Here is a 22,217-nt window from a genome sequence, read left to right on the forward strand (position 1 = left end):
TTACCATACATCTTGACAATTTACATTCCTGCATTTAAACTCAGAGTGTGGATTCGGATGGAAATTAAATTATCACAGGACCTTGGTGTCTGTCAAAAAACAATAAGAAATTCGGCTGGGAATTTTCTCGTGGATGGTGGGAGAGACACAGACACTTTGGATTCAGATGGCAATACAATCACTGACTAGGCCTGGTAAATGCAGGAAATATCTTACATCCTCATGTAAAACAATTCGGGTCTGAACAGGGCTCAAGACGCTGTTCTTTTCATGTGGAGTTCGAAGCAGCGCGAATCATGTGAATGTGACTTCACGATTGCTGTAGCAAAGTGGACAGCGACAGCATTTCGGACGATTAATATTGTGGAGGATGAGTGTTTAAGAGATTTAATGTGCACTGCAATGAATACGCAACCTATGGGGACAAGTTTTTTAAATTTGTGTACCTCCTAATTAGACTTTGAGAAACGTTTAATGTTACTTGGTGTTAATTTAGTGCATTTCTATCTTTATACTGTGAAAGGCTTTGTTTGGAAAATATTAATAAAACATTGTCATGCAATAAAATATTTTAATTGACTGACAAGACTAATGTTTTATACATTGCCATTTTTTTTTCATGTTTAATTTATACTTTTATATTTGTTAGTGAATGTTTAATTAGAAATATTGTGTTGCTGTTCCTCAGGTGTCTTAATAGCCAGGCACACTTTTAAGAGCTTTTAAACCTTTTTAAACATTTGAATGCCAATACATTGCAGATTACTAATAACATGCATTGTGTTTGCAGTCATTGGTCAAGTTTTGAAGAATTTAGGGAAGTACAGCAAATGTGTTAAGTGTAGGATTGTAGAGTGCAGTTCTAGAGAACAACAGTAGAACTGCAGTACAAGTGTGGTAATTTGGACATGGTATTCCTGCAGTTTCCAGTACAAGTGTGATCATTTGGGTGCAGTATTCCTGCTGTTTCCATTACTGTAGTACAAGTGTGGTAATTTGAACACAGTATTCAGCAGTTTCCAGTACTGCAGTACAAGTGTGGTAATTTGAACACAGTATTCCAGCAGTTTCCAGTACTGCAAAACAAGTGTGGTAATTTGGATGCAGTATTCCTGCTGTTTCCAGTACTGCAGTACAAGTGTGGTAATTTGGACGCAAAACTCATGCAGTTTTCAGTACTGCAGTACAAGTGTGGTAATTTGGACACAGTGCACCTGCTGTTTCCAGTACTGCAGTACAAGTGTGGTAATTTGGACACAGTACTCCTGCAGTTTTCAGTACTGTAGTACAAGTCAGTTTTCAGTACTGTAGTACAAGTGTGGTAATTTGGACGCAGTATTCCTGCAGTTTCCAGTACTGCAGTACAAGTGTGGTAATTTGGATGCAGTATTTCTGCAGTTTTCAGTACTGTAGTACAAGTGTGGTAATTTGGACGCAGTATTCCAGCAGTTTCCAGTACTGCAAAACAAGTGTGGTAATTTGGATGCATTATTCCTGCTGTTTCCAGTACTGCAGTACAAGTGTGGTAATTTGGACGCAAAACTCATGCAGTTTTCAGTACTGCAGTACAAGTGTGGTAATTTGGACACAGTGCACCTGCTGTTTCCAGTACTGCAGTACAAGTGTGGTAATTTGGACACAGTACTCCTGCAGTTTTCAGTACTGTAGTACAAGTCAGTTTTCAGTACTGTAGTACAAGTGTGGTAATTTGGATGCAGTATTCCTGCAGTTTCCAGTACTGCAGTACAAGTGTGGTAATTTGGATGCAGTATTTCTGCAGTTTTCAGTACTGCAGTACAAGTGTGGTAATTTGAACACAGTATTCCAGCAGTTTCCAGTACTGCAAAACAAGTGTGGTAATTTGGATGCAGTATTCCTGCTGTTTCCAGTACTGCAGTACAAGTGTGGTAATTTGGACGCAAAACTCATGCAGTTTTCAGTACTGCAGTACAAGTGTGGTAATTTGGACACAGTGCACCTGCTGTTTCCAGTACTGCAGTACAAGTGTGGTAATTTGGACACAGTACTCCTGCAGTTTTCAGTACTGTAGTACAAGTCAGTTTCCAGTACTGCAGTACAAGTGTGGTAATTTGGACGCAGTATTCCTGCAGTTTCCAGTACTGCAGTACAAGTGTGGTAATTTGGATGCAGTATTTCTGCAGTTTTCAGTACTGTAGTACAAGTGTGGTAATTTGGACGCAGTATTCCTGCAGTTTCCAGTACTGCAGTACAAGTGTGGTAATTTGGACGCAGTATTCCTGCAGTTTCCAGTACTGCAGTACAAGTGTGGTAATTTGGATGCAGTATTTCTGCAGTTTTCAGTACTGCAGTACAAGTGTGGTAATTTGGATGCAGTATTCCTGCAGTTTCCAGTACTACAGTACAAGTGTGGTAATTTGGACGCAGTACTCCTGCTGTTTCCAGTACTGCAGTACAAGTGTGGTAATTTGGACGCAGTACTCCTGCTGTTTCCAGTACAAGTGTGGTAATTTGGACGCAGTACTCCTGCAGTTTTCAGTACTTCAGTACAAGTGTGGTAATTTGGATGCAGTATTCCTGCAGTTTCAAGTACTGCAGTACAAGTGTGGTAATTTGGATGCAGTATTCCTGCAGTTTCCAGTACTGCAATAATACTGTGTCCAATTTACCACACTTGTACTACAGTAAACAAAAACTGCAGTTATTTTTTGTAAGGGAACGTGGCGAAATTATATTTTATTGTGATGCGGTCAACAAATCTGGAACTGCTTCACAGCCATGAAATTATAGAAAATGACTTATTAATTATTACATTAGGAATGTGTATCAAACAATCAAGAATTCACAAGTGCCACAAGTGTTTTTATGGCATAAAAACATATAGTTCCAGCTCTACATTCTAACTGGACTACTACCTTATGGCATGATTAAGTCTGTTAATTTGAAACTTTGTAACAAAATTGAAAGAACATAGCAAAGTGATATGCAACTGCACACCTGGGGCTACTTCACAGCATGTAATTATATAACACTAATCAACAACAGTCATTCAACACAGCAGGAATCAAGAATTCAACAATGCTACAATGCTGTGGTTTAACTCGAATTAAGAATACGTCCACACTAATAAGATTGTTTGAAAATGCATTGATTTTGCTACATTTACGCCTCTCATTCACACTATAACAGTTTTTTACTCCACCGAAAATTAAGACTTTCGAAAATGCTCTCTGTAACAGAATACTTCGGAAAACAATTACTTTATTAAACTGAAAACGGAGTTTCAAAGTGTATACTAGTGTGAATTAGCGTAAAGCAGGTAGTTACAACCCTAAATTCTGATTGATTGATCCATGTTCGAAAGCACTGTAAAATGCAGATAGAGACTTTTGACTTAACATTCTAAATAGATGCGAAAAATTGCTATGTTACTTAGCAACCATAAACAGCCTACAGCTTGACCAATGAACTATATTTATAAGTGGAAGATTTGTTTATTCTAATCATTATAATGAATACATTTCACTATTTATTGAACATTGGTGGCTTTTCATATTGCTGCTGACACAGTTGAATGAAAGTACACTGTTGTATTATGCCGCATCACCTGTGTCCATGCTGCGGTTCATCTGATGATCGCTGGTCTCTCCATCTTCACTAATATAGCCTGGAGGGGGCGTCTCTGTAACATACACACAAACAAACACACAACATGTTAGACTGCATGCACACAATCATACACACCAATAACATAGTAACCCAGCTGATGGATAAAGGATTAGGCACATTCAAAACACACACGACCACAACCGGCAAAATCTAGCAGGTGTAGCGTAGACAATGACTCACAAGGGTTTTATTCTTCCCCTTCAGATTAAGACACCTGATTTGGAAAGATGGGGTCAGTTCAGTTTCAGCAGCAGAATATGGAACAACACACACCGCCCCATTACAGTAACAGACTGCCTCCCTTAACCAAATACCATTCAGATGGAACTAATCCCAACCAAAGCCACTCCATACAGACTCTATGAGATAATCTTCTCCTTATGTAGCCGAAAGCAGTTTATAAATGAGTTCAATCTAAATTGTTACATTTAAGTCTGATGCAACATCAGTTAAACGTCAAATCATAAAAGATAGGAACGTGTTCTTCCATTGTTTACTGGTCAGAAAAGTAAACAGGCCTGTAGGTGGCATTAACATGTATAACAATCCTGCTGGGGAAAAAAAAAAAATCCCAGCATAACTGGTCACCAGCACATGTTGTGATTTGAATGCTGATCAACAACATGGGATGTTGGTGTGCTGGTGTTCCAACAAGGCTTTTTGACTAGCTTAACCAGCAAGACTTTCTTGGTTTTCCAGCATTACCTGAAAAAAAAAAACAAAACAAAAAACTGGTCAATGAGTATGTAAAAGATTTGCTGGTGAATAACATGGCTATGCTGGTTCACCAGCTATATCAACACCAAACCAGCTTTAACCAGCACAAACCAGCCTTGACCACAATGGGAATTGCATGCTGGTTAAGCTAGTCTTGTAAACAAGGTAGCTGAATGGCTATGAATGTTTATGCCTGTGCATGAGTGTGTCAATTTCATATTCTTTGTGTGTAATATGGGTGTCCTTTACATGTACCTTGTGTGTGTCTAAGGATGTGGGTGTATGTGTATAAGACTGTGTCTGTTTGTCTAACTGCTCCCTAGTGTCCCCATTGTTTCATGTCCAGCATTGATTTGTTCTCTCTCGTGCTGTGCTGCACTCTGGTTGAATGGAGGCCAGTTGACTGGACTGTTGCTCTTTCCGCCCATATCCTGCCACCAGAGAGATCCACCCACAGCCCACCAGACCACTGGGACAACAGCTACAGACTAAACCTATTCTATTAGGATTGGAAAACATTTACAAAAACGTAGAAACACACACACTTGGGATCATGCCACTTTGTGGCAGCCCTGATGATATTAATTTAGCATTTAGTAGCCACTTGACGTTACTTTGCTGGGCATGCCTAATATTTCAAATGGGGTTCTGAGGCTGTTTAGTCTTAACACTATAACTCTAAATTAAGTGTCTTGTATTAAAGGGTATTTGTCTTCTACCTGGTATGTAGTTGCTCTGGGGCTCGACGCCTGCGGGGAAAATTGTGTTTTCTGGGATGGAGTGACTGTAGTCATCCAGAGGAGGAAACTCGCTGGGGATTTCAGTGTGACGAGGCACCAGCACTGGAGGAAGAACTGCAGATAGAGATAGAAAGAGTGAGACAGAAGAAGAGAAAAAATACCCAATACACCACACGTTCATGTTTTGAACCATAACCAGAATAACAAATGCATATACAGTTGAAGTCAGAAGTTTACATACACCTTGGCAAATACATATAAACTCAATTTTTCACAAGTCTTGACATTTAATCATAAAAAATATTTCCTGTCTTAGGTCAGTTAGGATCACTACTTTATTTTAAGGATGTGAATATCAGAATATTAGTAGAGAGAATGATTTATTTCAGCTTTTATTTCTTTCATCACATTCCCAGTGGGTCACAAGTTTACATACACTTTGTTAGTATTTGGTATCATTGCCTTTAAATTGACTGTACTTGGGTCAAACGTTTTGGGTAGCCTTCTACAAGCTTCTCACAATAAATTGCTGGAATTTTGGCCCATTCCTCCAGACAGAACTGGTGTAACTGAGTCAGGTTTGTAGGCCTCCTTGCTCGCACACACTTCTGTCGGATTGAGGTCAGGGCTTTGTGATGGCCACTCCAATACCTTGACTTTGTTGTCCTTAAGCCATTTTGCCACAACTTTGGAGGTATGCTTGGTGTCATTGTCCATTTGGAAGACCCATCTGCGACCAAGCTTTAACTTCCTGGCTGATGTATTGAGATGTTGCTTCAATATATCCACAATTTTTCTTCCTCATGATACCATCTATTTGTGAAGTGCACCAGTCCCTCTTGCAGCAAAGCACCCCCACAACATGATGTTGCCAACCCCATGCTTCATAGTTGGGATGGTGTTCTTCAGCTTGCAAGCCTCACCCTTTTTCCTCCAAACATAATGATGGTCATTATGGCCAAAGAGTTCGATTATTGTTTCATCAGACCAGAGGACATTTCTCCAAAAAGTAAGATCATTGTCCCCCCATGTGCACTTGCAAACTGTAGTCTGGATTTTTTGTGGTGGTTTTGGAGCAGTGGCTTCTTCCTTGTTGAGCAGCCTTTCAGGTTATGTTGATATAGGACTCGATTTACTGTGGATATCGATACTTGTCTACCTGTTTCCTCCAGCATCTTCACAAGGTCCTTTGCTGTTGTTCTGGGATTGATTTGCACTTTTCGCACCAAACTACATTCATCTCTAGGAGAATGCATCTCCTTCCTGAGCGGTATGATGGCTGCGTTGTTCCATGGTGTTTATACTTGCATACTATTTTTTTTACAGATGAACGTGGTACCTTCAGGTGTTTGGAAATTGCTCGCAAGGATGAAACAGAACTGTGGAGGTCCACAATTTTTTTTCTGTGGTCTTGGCTTTCTTTTGATTTTCCCATGATGTCAAGCAAAGAGACACTGAGTTTGAAGGTAGGCCTTAAAACACATCCAAAGGTACACCTCCAATTCAGTACACCTCCTATCAGAAGCTAATTGGCTAATTGTCTAAAGGCTTGACATCATTTTCTGGAGTTTTCCAGGATGCTTAAAGGTACAGTTAACTTAGTGTATGTAAACTTCTGACCCACTGAAATTGTGATATAGTCAATTAAAAGTGAAACAATCTGTTTGAAAACAATTCTTGGAAAAATTGCTCGTGTTATGCACAAATAAACTATAATTTGCTAACATTAAATCTGTGGAGTGGTTAAAATAATTAATTTAATAAGTGTATGTAAACTTCTGACTTCAACTGTAATTGTCTTAAGGTCTATTCACAACAGTGCAATTGTATTCATTCCGAATTAGTTTTTTAATCGGAAAAATGGATTCCTATAACGCTATTCACATCAGGGCCGACAAATCGTCCTCCGACAATCCAATGGCTTTTTTTACGGAGATCAGTCCAAGTCAATTCAGCTGCTCAATCCAGCGTGTTGGTGGTGCTAATCAACGTTGGAATTAGACATGCAGCCTATATGCCCCCCCCCCCCCTTTGTTTATATACTTAAAAATAAAATAGTTGCTGTTTATCAACCCTTGGATCTGCAAACATAAACCCTATCTGTTTTTGAAATTCTACTTATGGTGTTTTTGTCTTAATGTACATAATTTAATATGTATATCACTGTGTCTGATATTTTTTCCTGCCATTAAAAATAGCAGTGAGGTTTGGCTATACGTTTGGACTAAGCTCATAGTAAAATATCCCATAAAAAGACTCTTTGCATGCAATATTTTACTATGAGTGTAGACAAACAAATTGAAGGACCTCACTGCTATTTTTATTGCAAGGATAATATAACAAAATATTCCTGTAACGTTGCTCCTATAACCATGCACAAGAAACCCTCAATTCAACACAAATATGCAATAATTAAATAAAGAAAAGACCCATGTTTTGTTTTATATTATTTTTAATATTATGCATCACATTTTATACTATAACTACCTGTTAATCTTAATGTATATTAGTCCAGGTGTATTTATATCAATACACCTTGTGTTATATAATCCAGGTATTAATCCAGGCATTATAAAATGAGAAGTTGGGTTCAGGAGTCCGTATGGTATGGTACTTGTAGCAAAATACATGAGCAAATATAAAAGACACAGGACGTATATTTATGCAACAGCGCCCTTTATTAATTTCACTCACATAAAAAAAAAACTGATTCAATATTCCTCAAAATGCATCAATAACATAGAAAGAACATAATGAAACAGTTATGCCAAATTAGCTAAATAAAATCTTTAACAGCATATAATGTATTTATCTCTGATAGCTGAAGGGTCAGGTTAGGCAAATAGTAGAACAGCAACAGCGCCGCCTACTGTACAGGGGTGTGTGACAAGGAGGAGGGCGTGGTTCCGTCCGCCAGGGGCCAGAGGCCTCGCTGCCGTCCGCCGGGGGGAGAAACAAGCTGGCGTCCGCAAGAGGGTGGAGGAGCAGTTGAGGACCGGTTGACAGCGCATCCGGGAGCCGGCGAGCAAATATTTCTCTCTCTCCTCTCTATGTGTCTCCGCTCGCCCTTTCCCTCTTCCTACGCCTCCCCTCGTCTCTCCCCCAGGTTCACAGGAGGCTGGGTGTACCACCGACTGACAGAACAGCCGGAAGGACAGCATCTCCCCCCCAGAGATTGCAGGGGAGTTTGTCAGACAGGTGGCACCCAGGCCTGAATCGGGAGGGGGAGGGGTGTGACGAGGAGGAGGGCGTGGCCGGGCAGTGATGGAGCACAGCCAGCGCTGAATCAGCTGATCAGCGGGAGAGCGAGATAAGGGGCAGCCGGAGGCGCCGGTTCAAGAGAGAGACGCACGCGGCCGCGTTGTGTGTGTGTCCTTATGTTTTATGTTGGTTTATGTTGTCCATTAAACTTTATGTTGACTGTTCAGCTGGTTCCCACCTCCTCCCTGCCCAACCTTTACCTGTTACAGGGTGAAATTACTTGTCTCTATCTGAATAGACCTTTCATCCGAAGTTCGTCTCGCAAAAACAGCACAATTTTGATGTGAATAGGCCTTTATTTTGATATTTATGCTGAGTGTATAAACTGAATTTTTAATAAATGATAAATTATAAATGATGTCATCCCCTTTATTAAGGACTTGTTATCTCTCAGAACCACCATGCCACTCAGGAAAGCTCCACATGCCCACTTGCACTTTATAATCTGGAAGGTGTATATTTTGTTCCTCCCCACTGGATACCACACTTTTATACACCGGATAAAACCGCGACCACTTTATTAGGTACACCTGTACACCTACGTATTCATGCAATTATCTAATCAGCCAATCATATGGCAGCAGTGTAATGTATAAAATCATGCAGATTTGAGTCAGGAACTTCAGTTAATGTTCACATCAACCATCAGAATGGGGAAAATATGTGATGTCAGTGATTTAGACTGTGACATGATTGTTGGTGCCAGACTGGCTGGTTTGAGTATTCTGTAACTGCTGATCTCCTGGAATTTTCATGCACAACAGTCTAGAGTATATATAGAATGGTGCGAAAAACAAAAAACATCTGAAACAACAGTTCCCTATCTGTCACTCACTCAACGCTGTGTCGTTGTAGTGACACTAGGGGTCACACTTGGGAGCCCGAGACACCTCTGGTCTTTGATAAAAGGCCAATGAAAATTGGCAAGTGGTATTTGCATGCCACTCCCCCGGACATACAGTATAAAAGGAGCTGGTATGCAACCACTCATTCAGATTTTCACTTCGGAGCCGAACGGTCATGCTCATTGAGCTGAATTCTTACTGTTCATTCACATCTGCTCGATCTGACGGTGCATTTCAGCGGCTTCTCCCTCCTCTGCACTGGTGCACTACAGAGAACGCCCCTGGGCACTTCGGCAGAAAAAAAAGAGAGTATATTTTCTGAAAGATATTTCTCTAAAAAGAGTATATTTCTCTAAAAGAGTGGCACACACAGAACGTCTCTTTAAAGACGCATCTTTTTAAAGATGCCTTTCCGATTGTGTGTTATTCCTGGTTGCGGTCGTTACCTCTCAACTTCAGACGGTCATGATCGCTGTCTTTCGTGTCTGGGCGCGACCCACACGGAGGCAGCGTTCGTGGATGGTTCATGTTCTCACTGCGAGAACACGACCATGGCAACGTTGTGGTCGCGGCTTGATTTTGTAGGAAAGCAAGCCACCCCAGCGGCTTCCCGCCTCGGTCCTTCTATCTACGGGTTTGAGGCCAGCACGGCTAGCACTGGGAGCGATTTGGGGACCCCAATGGGATCGCCTCCGCCGGGAATCCCCTCACGGACCTCCCATTCCCCAGCAAGCTCGTCTGCCCCGATTGGGCTTCCGGGTGAGTCCGCCGGCTTGTCTCATGGCAAGTCTGGCCTCTTGTTCGGAGCCCACGAAGCTGATGAGCTTTCGAGCACAGCATCGGAGAGCGGGCTTGTCCAGTCGGACGCAGAAGCCTCAGCTGGGCTCCCCCCTTCGGGGACGATTGCCCAGTCACAGGCTGATGCAGAGATGGACATGCTTTCCCGGGCAGCTAGAGTGGAACCCTCCGCTCTCCCCTGAACCCTCGCAGCTCGATGATGGGTTCCTGGGCTCGCAGCGCCGCTCAAAGCAGCCACGCCCCACTCCAGTGCCCTTCTTCCCGGAAGTGCACGAGGAGATGACGAAATCGTGGGTGGCCCCTTTTACTGCCCAGTCCCAATTCCTCAGTTCCCCCGCCCTCACTACGCTCAATGGTGGGGCGGCCAAGGCTATACGGCGATTCCCCGGTGGATAGGGTGCTCGCAGTACACCTATGCCCGCAGAGCGCTGCAACCTGGCGCGGACGCCAAAAGCTCCCGTCCAAGCCCTGTAGGTTCACGTCGTCCCTGACGGCTAAAGCCTACAGCGCTACTGGACAAGCCGCCTCTGCCCTGCAGTTCTTTTTATGCCTTGGCTTGGTGGACCTGCAGGAAAGCCATGGCGTAAAAAGAACTGCACGAGGGTAGTTCTGCCCCAGATCTGATGCAGAAACTGCGCTCGGTGACCGACCTTGCTCTCTGAGCGACGAAGGTCACGGCGCGGTCTCTCGGGCGGACGATGTCCACATTAGTGGTCCAGGAGCGCCACCTTTGGCTCAACCTGGTTGAGATGGGTGAGGCCGACAAGACACGGTTCCTTGCTGCCCCCATTTCTCAGGCTGGCCTATTTGGCGACACCGTCAAGGACTTTGCCCAGCAGTTCTCGACGGTGAAGCAGCAGACGGAGGCTATCTGGCATATCCTGCCCCGGCGCGGCTCAAGATCCCGCACCCCGTATGCTCGTCGCCAAGGGCATCCCCCTGCGGTGACTGCACCGGCTCCGCCGCAGCCCGCCCCTTCGGCCCGGCCCCGGCGTGGAGCCCATCGCAGGAAGCAGACGCCACCCGTCCGCTGCTAAGAACCCACGAAGGTCGTCAAAGCGCCCCTGAGACGGGCGACCCAGGGTCGAAGAAACCCACTCAACTGGAGCTGGTAGGAAGACCACTCCATCCCCGGTGGAGGGCCAGGTGGAGAATCTTTTGTTGCCTTTTTGTTTGATTTCACCGCATGCCCAAGTGGATGCGGTACCCAACAGTTCAGCAAAAGAGCGGTTTCCTCCTTCCCTGGGTCATACACCCAGTGTGCACGGTCGTCGTCATGACCACCGTCCACGGGTTTTCCCTTGCAGGATTGGCGCTCAGCGGCGGTCTCCCCGCCCCTGCGCGCCCAGCTGTGGCACACATCCACCCCCGATGTGACAGTCTCCACGGGTCACGAGGACAGGCCTCTTCCCCATCCCAGGCTGTTCCAGGGGTGGTCACAAGGAGCCAGGTAAGTGCTTCGATGTCCTTAGACTCAACACGGCCACGACATGGTGTGGCACCTCGAGCTCCGCCCCACCCCGCCGTGAGGCCCCACCTGCCGGTACGTCCGACAACGTTGTCCCTTTGGTCCGCCTTGCACGGAACTTGGATGCATGGCTTGCACTTTTCAATCCGTCTCGATTGCTGGTCCGGACCGTCCGACTCGGCTACGCGATTCAGATCGTCAGGCGTCCGCCCAGGTTCAGCGGTATCAACTTCACCTTGGTGAAGGACGAATACGCTGCTACCTTGTGCGCGGAGATAGCTACCCTCCTACGGAAGGGTGCGATAGAACCTGTCCCTCCGGCCAAGATGAAGCAGGGGTTTAACAGCCCCTACTTCATCGTACCGAAAAAAGGCGGTGGGTTTTCCAATCTTGGATCTGCGAGTACTGAACCGGGCTTTACACAGACTCCCGTTCAAGATGTTGATGCAAAAACGCATTCTGGCGAGTGTCCGGCATCAAGATTGGTTCACAGCGGTAGACCTGAAGGACGCATACTTCCACGTCTCGATTCTACCTCGATACAGACCCTTCCTGCGGTTTGCATTTGAAGGTCAGGTGTATCAGTACAAGGTCCTCCCTTTCGGCCTGTCCTTGTCTCCTCGCATCTTCACGAAAGTCACAGAGGCAACCCTTGCCCCGTTAAGGGAAGTGGGCATTCGCATTCTCAACTATCTCGACGATTGGCTAATCCTAGCTCACTCTCGGGACATGTTGTGTGCACACAGGGACTTGGTGCTCTCAAACCTCAGCCGACTAGGGCTTCGGGTCAACTGGGAAAAGAGCAAGCTCCTCCCGGTTCAGAGCATCTCTTTCTTTGGTTTGGAGTTGGACTCAGTCTCTTTGACAGCGCGCCTCACGAACGAGCGCGCCCAGTCGGTGCTGGCCTCTTTGAAGGCGTTCAAACAGAAAACAGCGGCTCCACTGAAACTCATTCAGAGGCTCCTGGGGCATATGGCATCCTCAGCGGTGGCCACCCCGCTCGGGTTGATGCATACGAGACCGCTTCAGCACTGGCTTCAGACTCGAGTACCGAGATGGGCATGGTGCCGCGGGACACATCGCGTGGTCATCACGCCGGTCTGTCACCGTCTTTTCAGCCCTTGGACCGACCTCTCGTTTCTACGGGCAGGTGTTCCCCTAGAGCAGGTCTCCAGGCACGTCATGATCACGACAGACGCCTCCAAAATGGGCTGGGGCGCTGTTTGCAACGGGCACGCAGCCGCCGGCTTGTGGACGGGCCCGCAACTGCATTGGCACATCAACTGCCTCGAGTTGTTGGCAATTCTGCTCGCTCTGCGGAGGTGTCGGCCATTGATCCAGGGCAAGCACGTGTTAGTTTGGACAGACAACACGGCAACGGTAGCATATGTCAACCGCCAAGGCAGTCTGCGCTCTCGTTGTATGTCACAACTCTCCCGCCGTCTCCTCCTCTGGAGTCAGCAGCACTTCAAGTCACTGCGAACCACTCACATCCCCGGCGACCTCAACACTACAGCAGACACGCTGTCACGGCAGGTTACCCTCAGGGGAGAGTGGAGACTCCATCCTCAGGTGGTCCAGCTGATTTGGAGTCGATTCGGACAGACACAGGTGGCCCTGTTCACCTCCCAATAATCCTCCCACTGCCCGCTCTAGTACGCCCTGACCGAAGCACCCCTCGGCATAGATGCGCTGGCACACAGCTGGCCCCCTGGCCATGGTTCCCTCATGGGACCTCTCTGTAGTTCTTCAGGGTCAACAGAGAGCCCCCTTTGAGCCTTTGCAGTCAGCTGAGCTTAAGGCACTCTCTTTGAAGACTGTCCTCCTGACTGCGCTCACTTCCATCAAGAGGGTAGGAGACCTGCAAGCGTTCTCTGTCAGTGAAACTTGCCTGGAGTTCGGTCCGGGCTACTCTCACGTGATCCTGAGACCCCGACTGGGCTATGTGCCCAAGGTTCCCATGACCCCTTTTAGGGACCAGGTGGTGAACCTGTGAGCGCTGCCCCAGGAGGAGGCAGACCCAGCCCTGTCATTGCTGTGTCCGGTGCGCGCTGAACGCATCTATTTGGATCACACGCAGAGCTTTAGGATCTCTGAGCAGCTCTTTGTCTGCTTTGGTGCACAACAGAAAGGAAGCGCTGCCTCCAAGCAGAGGATCGCCCACTGGCTCATTGACACCATAGCTATGGCATATCACGCGCAGGACGTGCCGCCCCCGGTAGGGCTACGAGCCCATTCTACCAGGGGTGTAGCGGCCTCCTGGGCCCTGGACAGGGGTGCCTCTCTAAGAGACATTTGCAGAGCAGCAGGCTGGGCAACACCCAACACCTTTGCAAGGTTCTACAACCTCCGGGTGGAACAGGTTTCATCCCAGTTAGTGGCACGCAATACAAGCAGATAAGCCCGGGATAGCTGGCCGGGTGTATCGCTTGCACATAGCACCTTTCACCTCCTCTGAGCTGAAGATGTGCGCCATTAATTCCCAGTAGTGTTCACAAACTATGTTCCCTGGTTGACTTCCTCCGAGCCCTGTGGCAGTCAAGTTTTCGGAGAGACTCACTGCCGGCACAGTACACGTGCTAAGAGCCCTGTTCTGGAGTAGGTGCTCCGCATGTGGCGGTTCCCTGTAAGGTAACCCCATGCGATATATATCTTCCACTAATTCGTCTCCCTGTTGGCAAACTGCGTCTTCCTTGAGCAGAGCCCCTCTGCCCCAGTCTCCATGTTTGTAGTAATTCCTCCCCCGTTGGGTAGGATCTACCATGAGACTCTCCACATTGTCGGCAAGACCAAGTGACGTATTTGTTCCACTTAAATATCCCCCCTCTCTTTGGGTGAGGTATCGTCTCCGCGGTGTCCTCCCCTTGGGAGGGACACCCCCCGACTAGACCTGGCGGCCCAGTCGGATAATCCCCCTTCTTTTTTAGGGAGTGGGAAAAAAGAAGGGAAAAAGAGGCCACGACTGGGTTAGCCTGTCTCTATCTTTTGGGTAGTCGACTTGTCCCCAAAGGGCTGTTCGACACTCATAACTATGTTGGGGGAGGTTACGTGTCAGCCTGGTGCGCTGGCTACGAGGCACACAGTGGTCTGCCCGTCACACACCGCCAGTTCACGAAACACAGTTCAGCCAGTTGTGGCGTTTCATATAGGGAACCCTAGTGTCACTACATCGACACAACGTCGAGTGAGTGACAGATAGGGAACGTCCTGGTTACTTGGGTAACCTCCGTTCCCTAATGGAGGGAACGACACATTGTGTCCCTCCTGCCACAACGTTGAACTACCCGCTGAAATGGCCGGACCTTGTCTCGGCTCCTCAGCATAAAATGAGTGAGTGGTTGCATACCAGACCAGAGGTGTCTCGGGCTCGCAAGAGTGACCCCTAGTGTTACTACATCGACACAACGTCTCGTTCCCTCCATCAGGGAACTGAGGTTACGCAAGTAACCAGGACGTTTTGTGGGCGACAACAATTCAACAACAGTTCTTTATGCGAAAACAGCTTGTTAATGACAGAGGCCAGAGGAGAATGGCCAAACTGGTCCAAGCTGACAGGAAGGTGACAGTAACCCAACTAACCACACGTTATAACAATGCAATGCAGAAAAGCATGTTTGAACATACAACATGTCGAACATTGAGGCGGATGGGCTATAGCAGCAGAAGACCCCTCCGGGTACCACTACTGTCAGCTAAGAACAGGAAACTGAGGCTGCAGTGGGCACAGGCTCACCAAAACTGCTCAAAAACCTGAGCTTTCTGTTCTTGGCTGACAGGAGTGGAACCTGAAGTGGTCTTCTACTGTTGTAGCCCATTCGGCTCAAGGTTCGACATGTTGTGCATTCTGAGATGCTATTCTGCTCACTGCAATTGTACAGAGGTGTTATCTGAGTTACCGTAGCCTTTCTGTCAGCTCGAAACAGTCTGGCCATTCTCCTATGACCTCTCTCATCAACAAGGCGTTTCCATCCTCAGAACTTCTGCTCACTGGATGTTTTTTGTTTTTCGCACCATTCTGAGTAAACTCTAGAGACTGTTGTTCATGAAAATCCCAGGAGATCAGCAGTTCCAGAAATACTCAAACCAGCCTGTCTGGCACCAAAAATCATGTCACGGTCGAAATCACTGTGATCAAATTTTTTCCCCATTCTGATGATTGATGTGAACATTAACTGAAGCTCCTGATACGTATCTTCATGATTTTATGCATTACATTGCTGACACATGATTGGCTGATCAGACAATCGCATAAATAAGAAGGTGTACCTACTAAAGTGGTCGGTGAGTGTATATTGCTATATCACATTCTGTACCTAAACCATAAACATGTACTCTGCTGTGTATCGATACAAAGACACATCGTCATGTTCTCCTTGCCGATGTGCTCATCGAAACAGCTGCATCCTTTTCGATATTATGCAACACTCTGAAAGTCTGAGTGTAGCCTATCACATCTTTCAATCACCTGAGCAGTAGTAGACCACCACATTTAAATTGTATGAGACTCTTACTGCCGCCAGCAAAACTAAAATTTAAAATATACTGTATGCGCATTTTGTCTTTTTGCCTAAACCCAGCAGTCGGGAGTAAGATATGACTTAGGAGATATCCAAATACTGCAAAACTAAGTACTGCCTAAAATGACAAACTTCCATCTTCAAGTACATATGTAATTTTGCTCATCTTCCTGCCGACCTACATGTTTCACAACCCATTCACACACCTGTTTCACCCATTCACAGACCTTATTCACGCTAGCACCATCTTTGATTTTTAATGGGAATGACAACGAGGCTGAGACGGATAGACTTACCATCTCTTCAATGGCACAAACGGTATAAAGCTGTATTAAGCTCCTAGATTACATCTGATTTTCCACAACTCATGTTGTCTGGAATTCTTTGTTTACTGAATGTTCTTGGACAGATATTTTATCAATGTTTTGTCCTCAGAACGATCCAAAAACACTTCAAACTGCAGATACAGCCCATTGAAGAGACTTTAAGTCTATCCCTCACAGCCTCATTGTCATTCCCATTAAAAATCAAAGATAGCGCTAGCGTGAATAAGGTCTTTTGTCCACTTGTCATAGACATATGATAATACAAGGTCTGAACAGGACAAAAGTGTCATTTGACGAGATGTCATTACTTAGACAAACATGTTTGATTATATTTGAAGAAAAGACGGGGAAAAAAAGCGGCCAGTGCACTTTTCTGATGATGCACGAGCACATATAAAGAGTTTTTTTCTTCTCAATGTCAGTGGCCTGCAAAAAGCCTTGTTTTGTTATTTATGTGAACGCTGCAAATGTCAAACTGTAATTATGTAACTGTCTCTCTCTCTCCCTTCCTCTCTCTTGCAGCTCTCAGCAGCTCATTAAACGTTTGTTGAGTTTAATGTAAGTTCACTGCACACGCAGTGAGCAAGTCGGCAGTAAGGTTGCCGCATATTTACGGAACTTATGACTGGACACGGGAATAATGATATAACACGTCTCTGTAAGCGAGCACTGTGATAAAACTATCGCCCCTTTGTGTAAACTGCTACCAGATCTACTCTGGGTGAAGAGAATAACTCTCATCTCTCTAGAGCACCTACAAGTATTTTCTCTGCCATGTGAATCAGTCAATTTTAACAAGTAAAAATATACTTAAATAATAATAATAATAATATAGCAATATATAGTATATAAATACTATAATATTAATAATATACATTATATGAAAATATATTATTATCTATCTTTAATAGGGGCCTATACATATTCTAAAAGCAAGGTTCTCACTCTTCAAGTGATAGAAATTCTGTCATCACTTGCCAACATTTATGACTTTCTTTCATGGGACACAAAAGGAGATGTTAGGCAGAATGTTAGTTTCAGTCACCATTCTCTTTCATTGTTTCGGGAAAAAAAAGATGCTGTGACAGTGATTGGTGACTGAGACTACCTAACATCATCTTTTGTGCTCCACAGAAGAGAAAATTTTTAGTGATTTCATTTTTGGGTAAACTACCCTTTAACTGCCTGTTAAAGTGTTTGTTAAAGGTATCTGCCAAGAAAAACAACAAATATAAGCCAGCACATGATTGCATCACATCTTGCTGGAAAATAAAATTGACTGAAGAGAAGGACCATAATTAGTCCATATACTTTAAAAATCATTCCATCTGAATACATTTAGATAGACTTAGGAGGGACTGTTGTACATTTTCAGATGTTTTGGATGAATGGGAATTTTACTTCTGGAGCCCAACTGTAGTGCTCTATTGCAACATATCACAATTGTTTGATATAAAATTGCCTCAGGACCTGTACAAAGAAAAACAAAATTTTGAACCCCAACGTACACACATGGTTGAATGACAATAAAAGCTGACTTGACTTATAAGATGTTGAATTTTATAACCTATGAAACAGCAAACAGTATCTAATACTTGTCTAAATGAATGATACTGACAGATATTGTGCTTGAAGTTCTCTTAGCGTTTGACGTAAAAATCATTGGCAGCTATGCGTTACCTGGTGTCTCGACGCGCTGGTAGTGGTAGGGATTGACACACACCTCGTCCTTTTTCATGTGGAAGGCAAACTCACAGAGTTCAACTGCTCTGAGCTCATGGTGAGACTGCAGGTCAGGCCAGCGCCATAGACGACAGTAGATCACATGAGGAAGTCCTTTCCTATGAGATACTTGCAACCGACCGTCTAGTGATCTGAGAGAGAAATAGAAAAAGAATAGTCTTTATGTTACCATGTGATCACTGTTGCAGATACAACCTCAGTAGCTCCATTGCTGAAATCAAATGCAGAAATACAGCGGAAATATTATTATGGTTTACGTAAAATCCTAAATTACTACAATAAAAACACTCATTGCCTAAAACCTCACAGGGAAAAAGCCGAGGTATTATGTGACCGCAGATGAAGTAAACTGTTCATGTGGTGCTTTCAGTAACATGTCACACGTGAAATGAATGAGGAGCACAAAGAGGAAGAGGAAGTCCAAAAAAAGAGCTTTCAAAACAATGTGTGAGTGCGTAGTGCTCTAATTTAACACTGATGATCAACAGCTGTTCTTCAGCCATCCTAACTTTGTCTCATGTTGCCGAACAAAAGCAACAGTAGACACAAATGCAGTGCGGGCCAAATAATACAAATCCCAAAAGCTCTATAAAGCATGTCTGTCAGAGATTTAAAGGTCTGTTGTGCCTCCGACACCCCCAAACCCCTTCTCCCCTTTTACACCCACCGAGCCCGGCCCAGACAGTGGCACGGGCCATGCTGGTGAGCCCAAGGTCTCTGCAGCTCTCCTAGCAGCTAAATATGCTTTTAATTTTTCATAGTAGAGCATTTGCTTTACAGGCAGATTGGGAGAGGGGAAAAAAATAATGATGTAAAACCCAGATGTCCATATAGAGTGTGTGTGCTTGGGCAAAAGAGAGACAAGGAGAGAAAAAAAGACAGAACATTATGCAGTGAAATCTTAAGAATAAACACAGAATTTGAGTATATTTAAGCACAAGAGATTCACCCAATGCTTGCGACACAAGGTCACACAGGCTGCATAGAGCAGAGCCGTAAATAAAGAGTCACTTCCTTCAGTTCACACTTAAAGTACACGCCCCACCAGTCAGACACACACATTAGGGCTAATGGGGACACTAGAGATGAAGTGACTGTGATGAAGTGAGGGGGAAAGAGAATAGAAAAAAATTCCAGTATAAGTCATCTGTTTACCTGCTTCACATGTGAGCTCTTTTTACAAAACTGCAGGCAAATAAACTCTTCTTTGAATTGTCCCATGTGGAAAAGGGAAAAGGCATAATCATCTCTCATGTGGTAAAGGCCTCAAGCAAGAGCGCAGTGTGTAACCACACAGTGAACTTCTCATGTCTGAGGTGTGTTACTCATCAGCCCAGTCTCAGACAAAGAAGACTGTTAAAGTCTGCAGACACAATCGAGCACACGATCATATCAAAACACATTTTCACAATAACCCCATTCTGTACGCCTACCGTGTTTATCTTTAACATTCACAGGCTTTCAAGCGAGGTAAAATTTTCAGTGTAGCGGTCTCCTATAACCCCACGTTCATGTTTAAGATCAGATGAGGTCTTGTAAAACCCAATACACCAACGAGATGCACACATTTCAGTGGTGTGCTGAAACGAGGTCATACAGTAAGTGTCACAACCTCTCAAAGCACTCTGTTATACATGACTGGTACATTGTGTGTTTTAAATATGCAAGAGCAGCCAACGTGCTGAGAGAGAGAGAGAGAGAGAGAGAGAGAGAGAGAGAGAGAGAGAAAGAGGAGTGAAGAAAGCCATGCACTGGGTCAGCAAAGCTCTCCAAAACCCTTGAGGAATCCAGGTCACAGATACCATTCATAACACTCTTCATTTCAGCCATTACACTACCAAATGCATGAGATATGAGCTTTCCTTATCAGATCCATAATATCTTTAAACTAGCTAGGTTTTTACATTTTCTTAAAACGTGAGTGGTGCTTGCCTGTGCAAAAGTTGCACCGCAACAATGCTAGAGTGTTGCTATGTGGTTGTTAGGGTGTACTTGGTGGTTGCTTGCTACATGGCCCAAGCCAAAAAAAAAAAAAAAACACCCCAGGTCTCAATGATGTTCTGATCCCTAAATATTCCTAAAAGAGTCATAATGTAGTATTACATTACCTTTTTCTACCCTGTTAGCACTTTGTCTGAAACGCTCCCTTTAACCTGCAGTATAGCTTTAAGACATGCCCACTGCTCTGATTGGTTAACATCTTTGCACAGCAAACACCCTCCCACCATTACACGTGTGGAATTATATTATCCTAAAATGAAAGAATGAAAACATGCAAGCAATTTACAAAATCCACTAAAAGCACTCACTCCAGACAATAATTGATAGCTATATGTCCCAATATATGTGAAGCACACAATCAAACTGCAACAGTTGTTCGACTGAATAATTGAAAATTGAGTCAGCAAAGTCAGCACACTGTTGCTTCCCAAAACGTCATGGTTACTTGTATAACCTCCATCAGGGAACAGAGGTTACGCAAGTAACCAGGACGTTCCCTATCTGTCACTCACTCGACGTTGTGTCGATGTAGTGACACTAGGGGTCCCTATACGAAACGCCACAACTGGCTGAACTGTGTTACATAAACTGGCGGTGTGTGACGGGCAGACCACTGTGTGCCTCGTAGCCAGCACACCAGGCCGACACGTAACCTCCCCCAACATATTTATGAGTGTCGAACAGCCCTTTGGGGACAAGTCGACTACCCAAAAGATAGAGACAGGCTAACCCAGTCGTGGCCTCTTTTCCCCTTCTTTTTTTCCACTCCCTAAAAAAGAAGGGGGATTATCCGACTGGGCCGCCAGGTCTAGTCGGGGGGTGTCCCTCCCAAAGGGAAGACACCACGGAGACCACACCCAAAGAGAGGGGAGGATATTTAAGTGGAAAAATAGGTCACATGGTCTTTCCGACCATGTGGAGAGTCTTCAAGGTAGATCCTACCCAAAGGGAGAGGAGTTACTACAAACATGGAGACTGGGGCACAGGGGCTCTGCCCAAGGAAGACGCAGTTTGCCAATAGGGAAACGAATTAGCGGAAGATATACATCGTAGCCCTACCGGGGGCAGCATGTCCTGGGCGTGATATGCCATAGTTATGGCATCAATGAGCCAGTGGGCGATCCTCAGCTTGGAGACAGCGCTTCCTTTCCGCTGTGCACCAAAGCAGACAAAGAGCTGCTCAGAGATCCTAAAGCTCTGCGTGCGAACACAGCAACGACAGGGCTGGGTCTGCCTCCTCCTAGGGCAGCGCCTGCAGGTTCACCACCTGGTCCCTAAAAGGGGTCGTGGGAACCTTGGGCACATAGCCCGGTCGGGGTCTCAGGATCACGTGAGAGTAGCCCGGACCGAACTCCAGGCAAGTTTCGCTGACAGAGAACGCTTGCAGGTCTCCTACCCTCTTGATGGAAGTGAGCACAGTCAGGAGGGCAGTCTTCAAGGAGAGTGCCTTAAGCTCGGCTGACTGCAAAGGCTCAAAGGGGGCTCTCTGTAGACCCTGAAGAACTACAGAGAGGTCCCATGAGGGAACGAGGCGCGGTCTGGAGGGATTCAGCCTCCTGGCGCCTCTTAGGAACCTGATGATCAGGTCATGCTTCCCTAAGGACTTACCGTCGACTGCGTCGTGGTGTGCTGCTATGGCGGCAACGTACACCTTCAAGGTGGAAGGGGACAGCATCCCTTCAAACCTCTCCTGCAGGAAGGAAAGCACTGATCCAACTGCGCATCTCTGGGGGTAAGAACACCACTTAGCGAACAGACGCCACTTAAAGGCATACAGGCGCCTCGTAGAGGGAGCCCTAGCCTGAGTGATCATGTCTACCACCGCGGGTGCCAGATGGTGCCCCGTCCCTGAGAAAGAAGGTCCTTCCTCAGGGGAATTCGCCAGGGGGGAGCTGTCACGAGGAGTGTGAGGTCCGAGCACCACATCTGGGTGGGCCAGTAGGGTGCTACCAGGACGACCTGCTCCTCGTCTTCCCTGACCTTGCACAGGGTCTGCGCAAGCAGGCTCACTGGGGGAAACACATATTTGCGCAGGCCAGGGGGCCAGCTGTGTGCCAGTGCGTCTATGCCGAGGGGGTCTCGGTCAGGGCGTACCAGAGTGGGCAGTGGAGAGGATTCTTGGGAGGCGAACAGGTGCACCTGTGCCTGTCGAC

The 22,217-nt window shown here is 45.7% G+C and overlaps 1 protein-coding gene across 5 annotated transcripts in view; it reads right to left on the reverse strand.

The window, feature by feature from the left end:
* LOC127449385 (mothers against decapentaplegic homolog 3) overlaps positions 1-22,217 on the reverse strand; it is a 76,310-nt gene that overhangs the window by 38,129 nt on the left and 15,964 nt on the right. For 3 of the 5 annotated variants that reach the window (XR_007898758.1, XM_051712797.1, XM_051712867.1), the window contains exons 2-4: positions 18,001-18,194; positions 5,085-5,219; positions 3,587-3,661 (exon numbers count right to left, since the gene is read on the reverse strand). Coding sequence is in view for 4 of the 5 variants with exons in the window: in XM_051712797.1 (XP_051568757.1) it covers positions 3,587-3,661; positions 5,085-5,219; positions 18,001-18,194 (404 nt within the window). In the remaining variant the exon portion in view is untranslated. Of the gene's footprint in view, positions 1-3,586; positions 3,662-3,828; positions 5,065-5,084; positions 5,220-18,000; positions 18,195-18,370; positions 18,458-22,217 lie in introns of those variants that run through there. The other 2 variants (XM_051712996.1, XM_051713071.1) reach the window with 2 other exon arrangements.

Source organism: Myxocyprinus asiaticus, chromosome 1, assembly GCF_019703515.2.
Source record: "Myxocyprinus asiaticus isolate MX2 ecotype Aquarium Trade chromosome 1, UBuf_Myxa_2, whole genome shotgun sequence".
In the NCBI taxonomy this organism is placed as follows: domain Eukaryota; kingdom Metazoa; phylum Chordata; class Actinopteri; order Cypriniformes; family Catostomidae; genus Myxocyprinus; species Myxocyprinus asiaticus.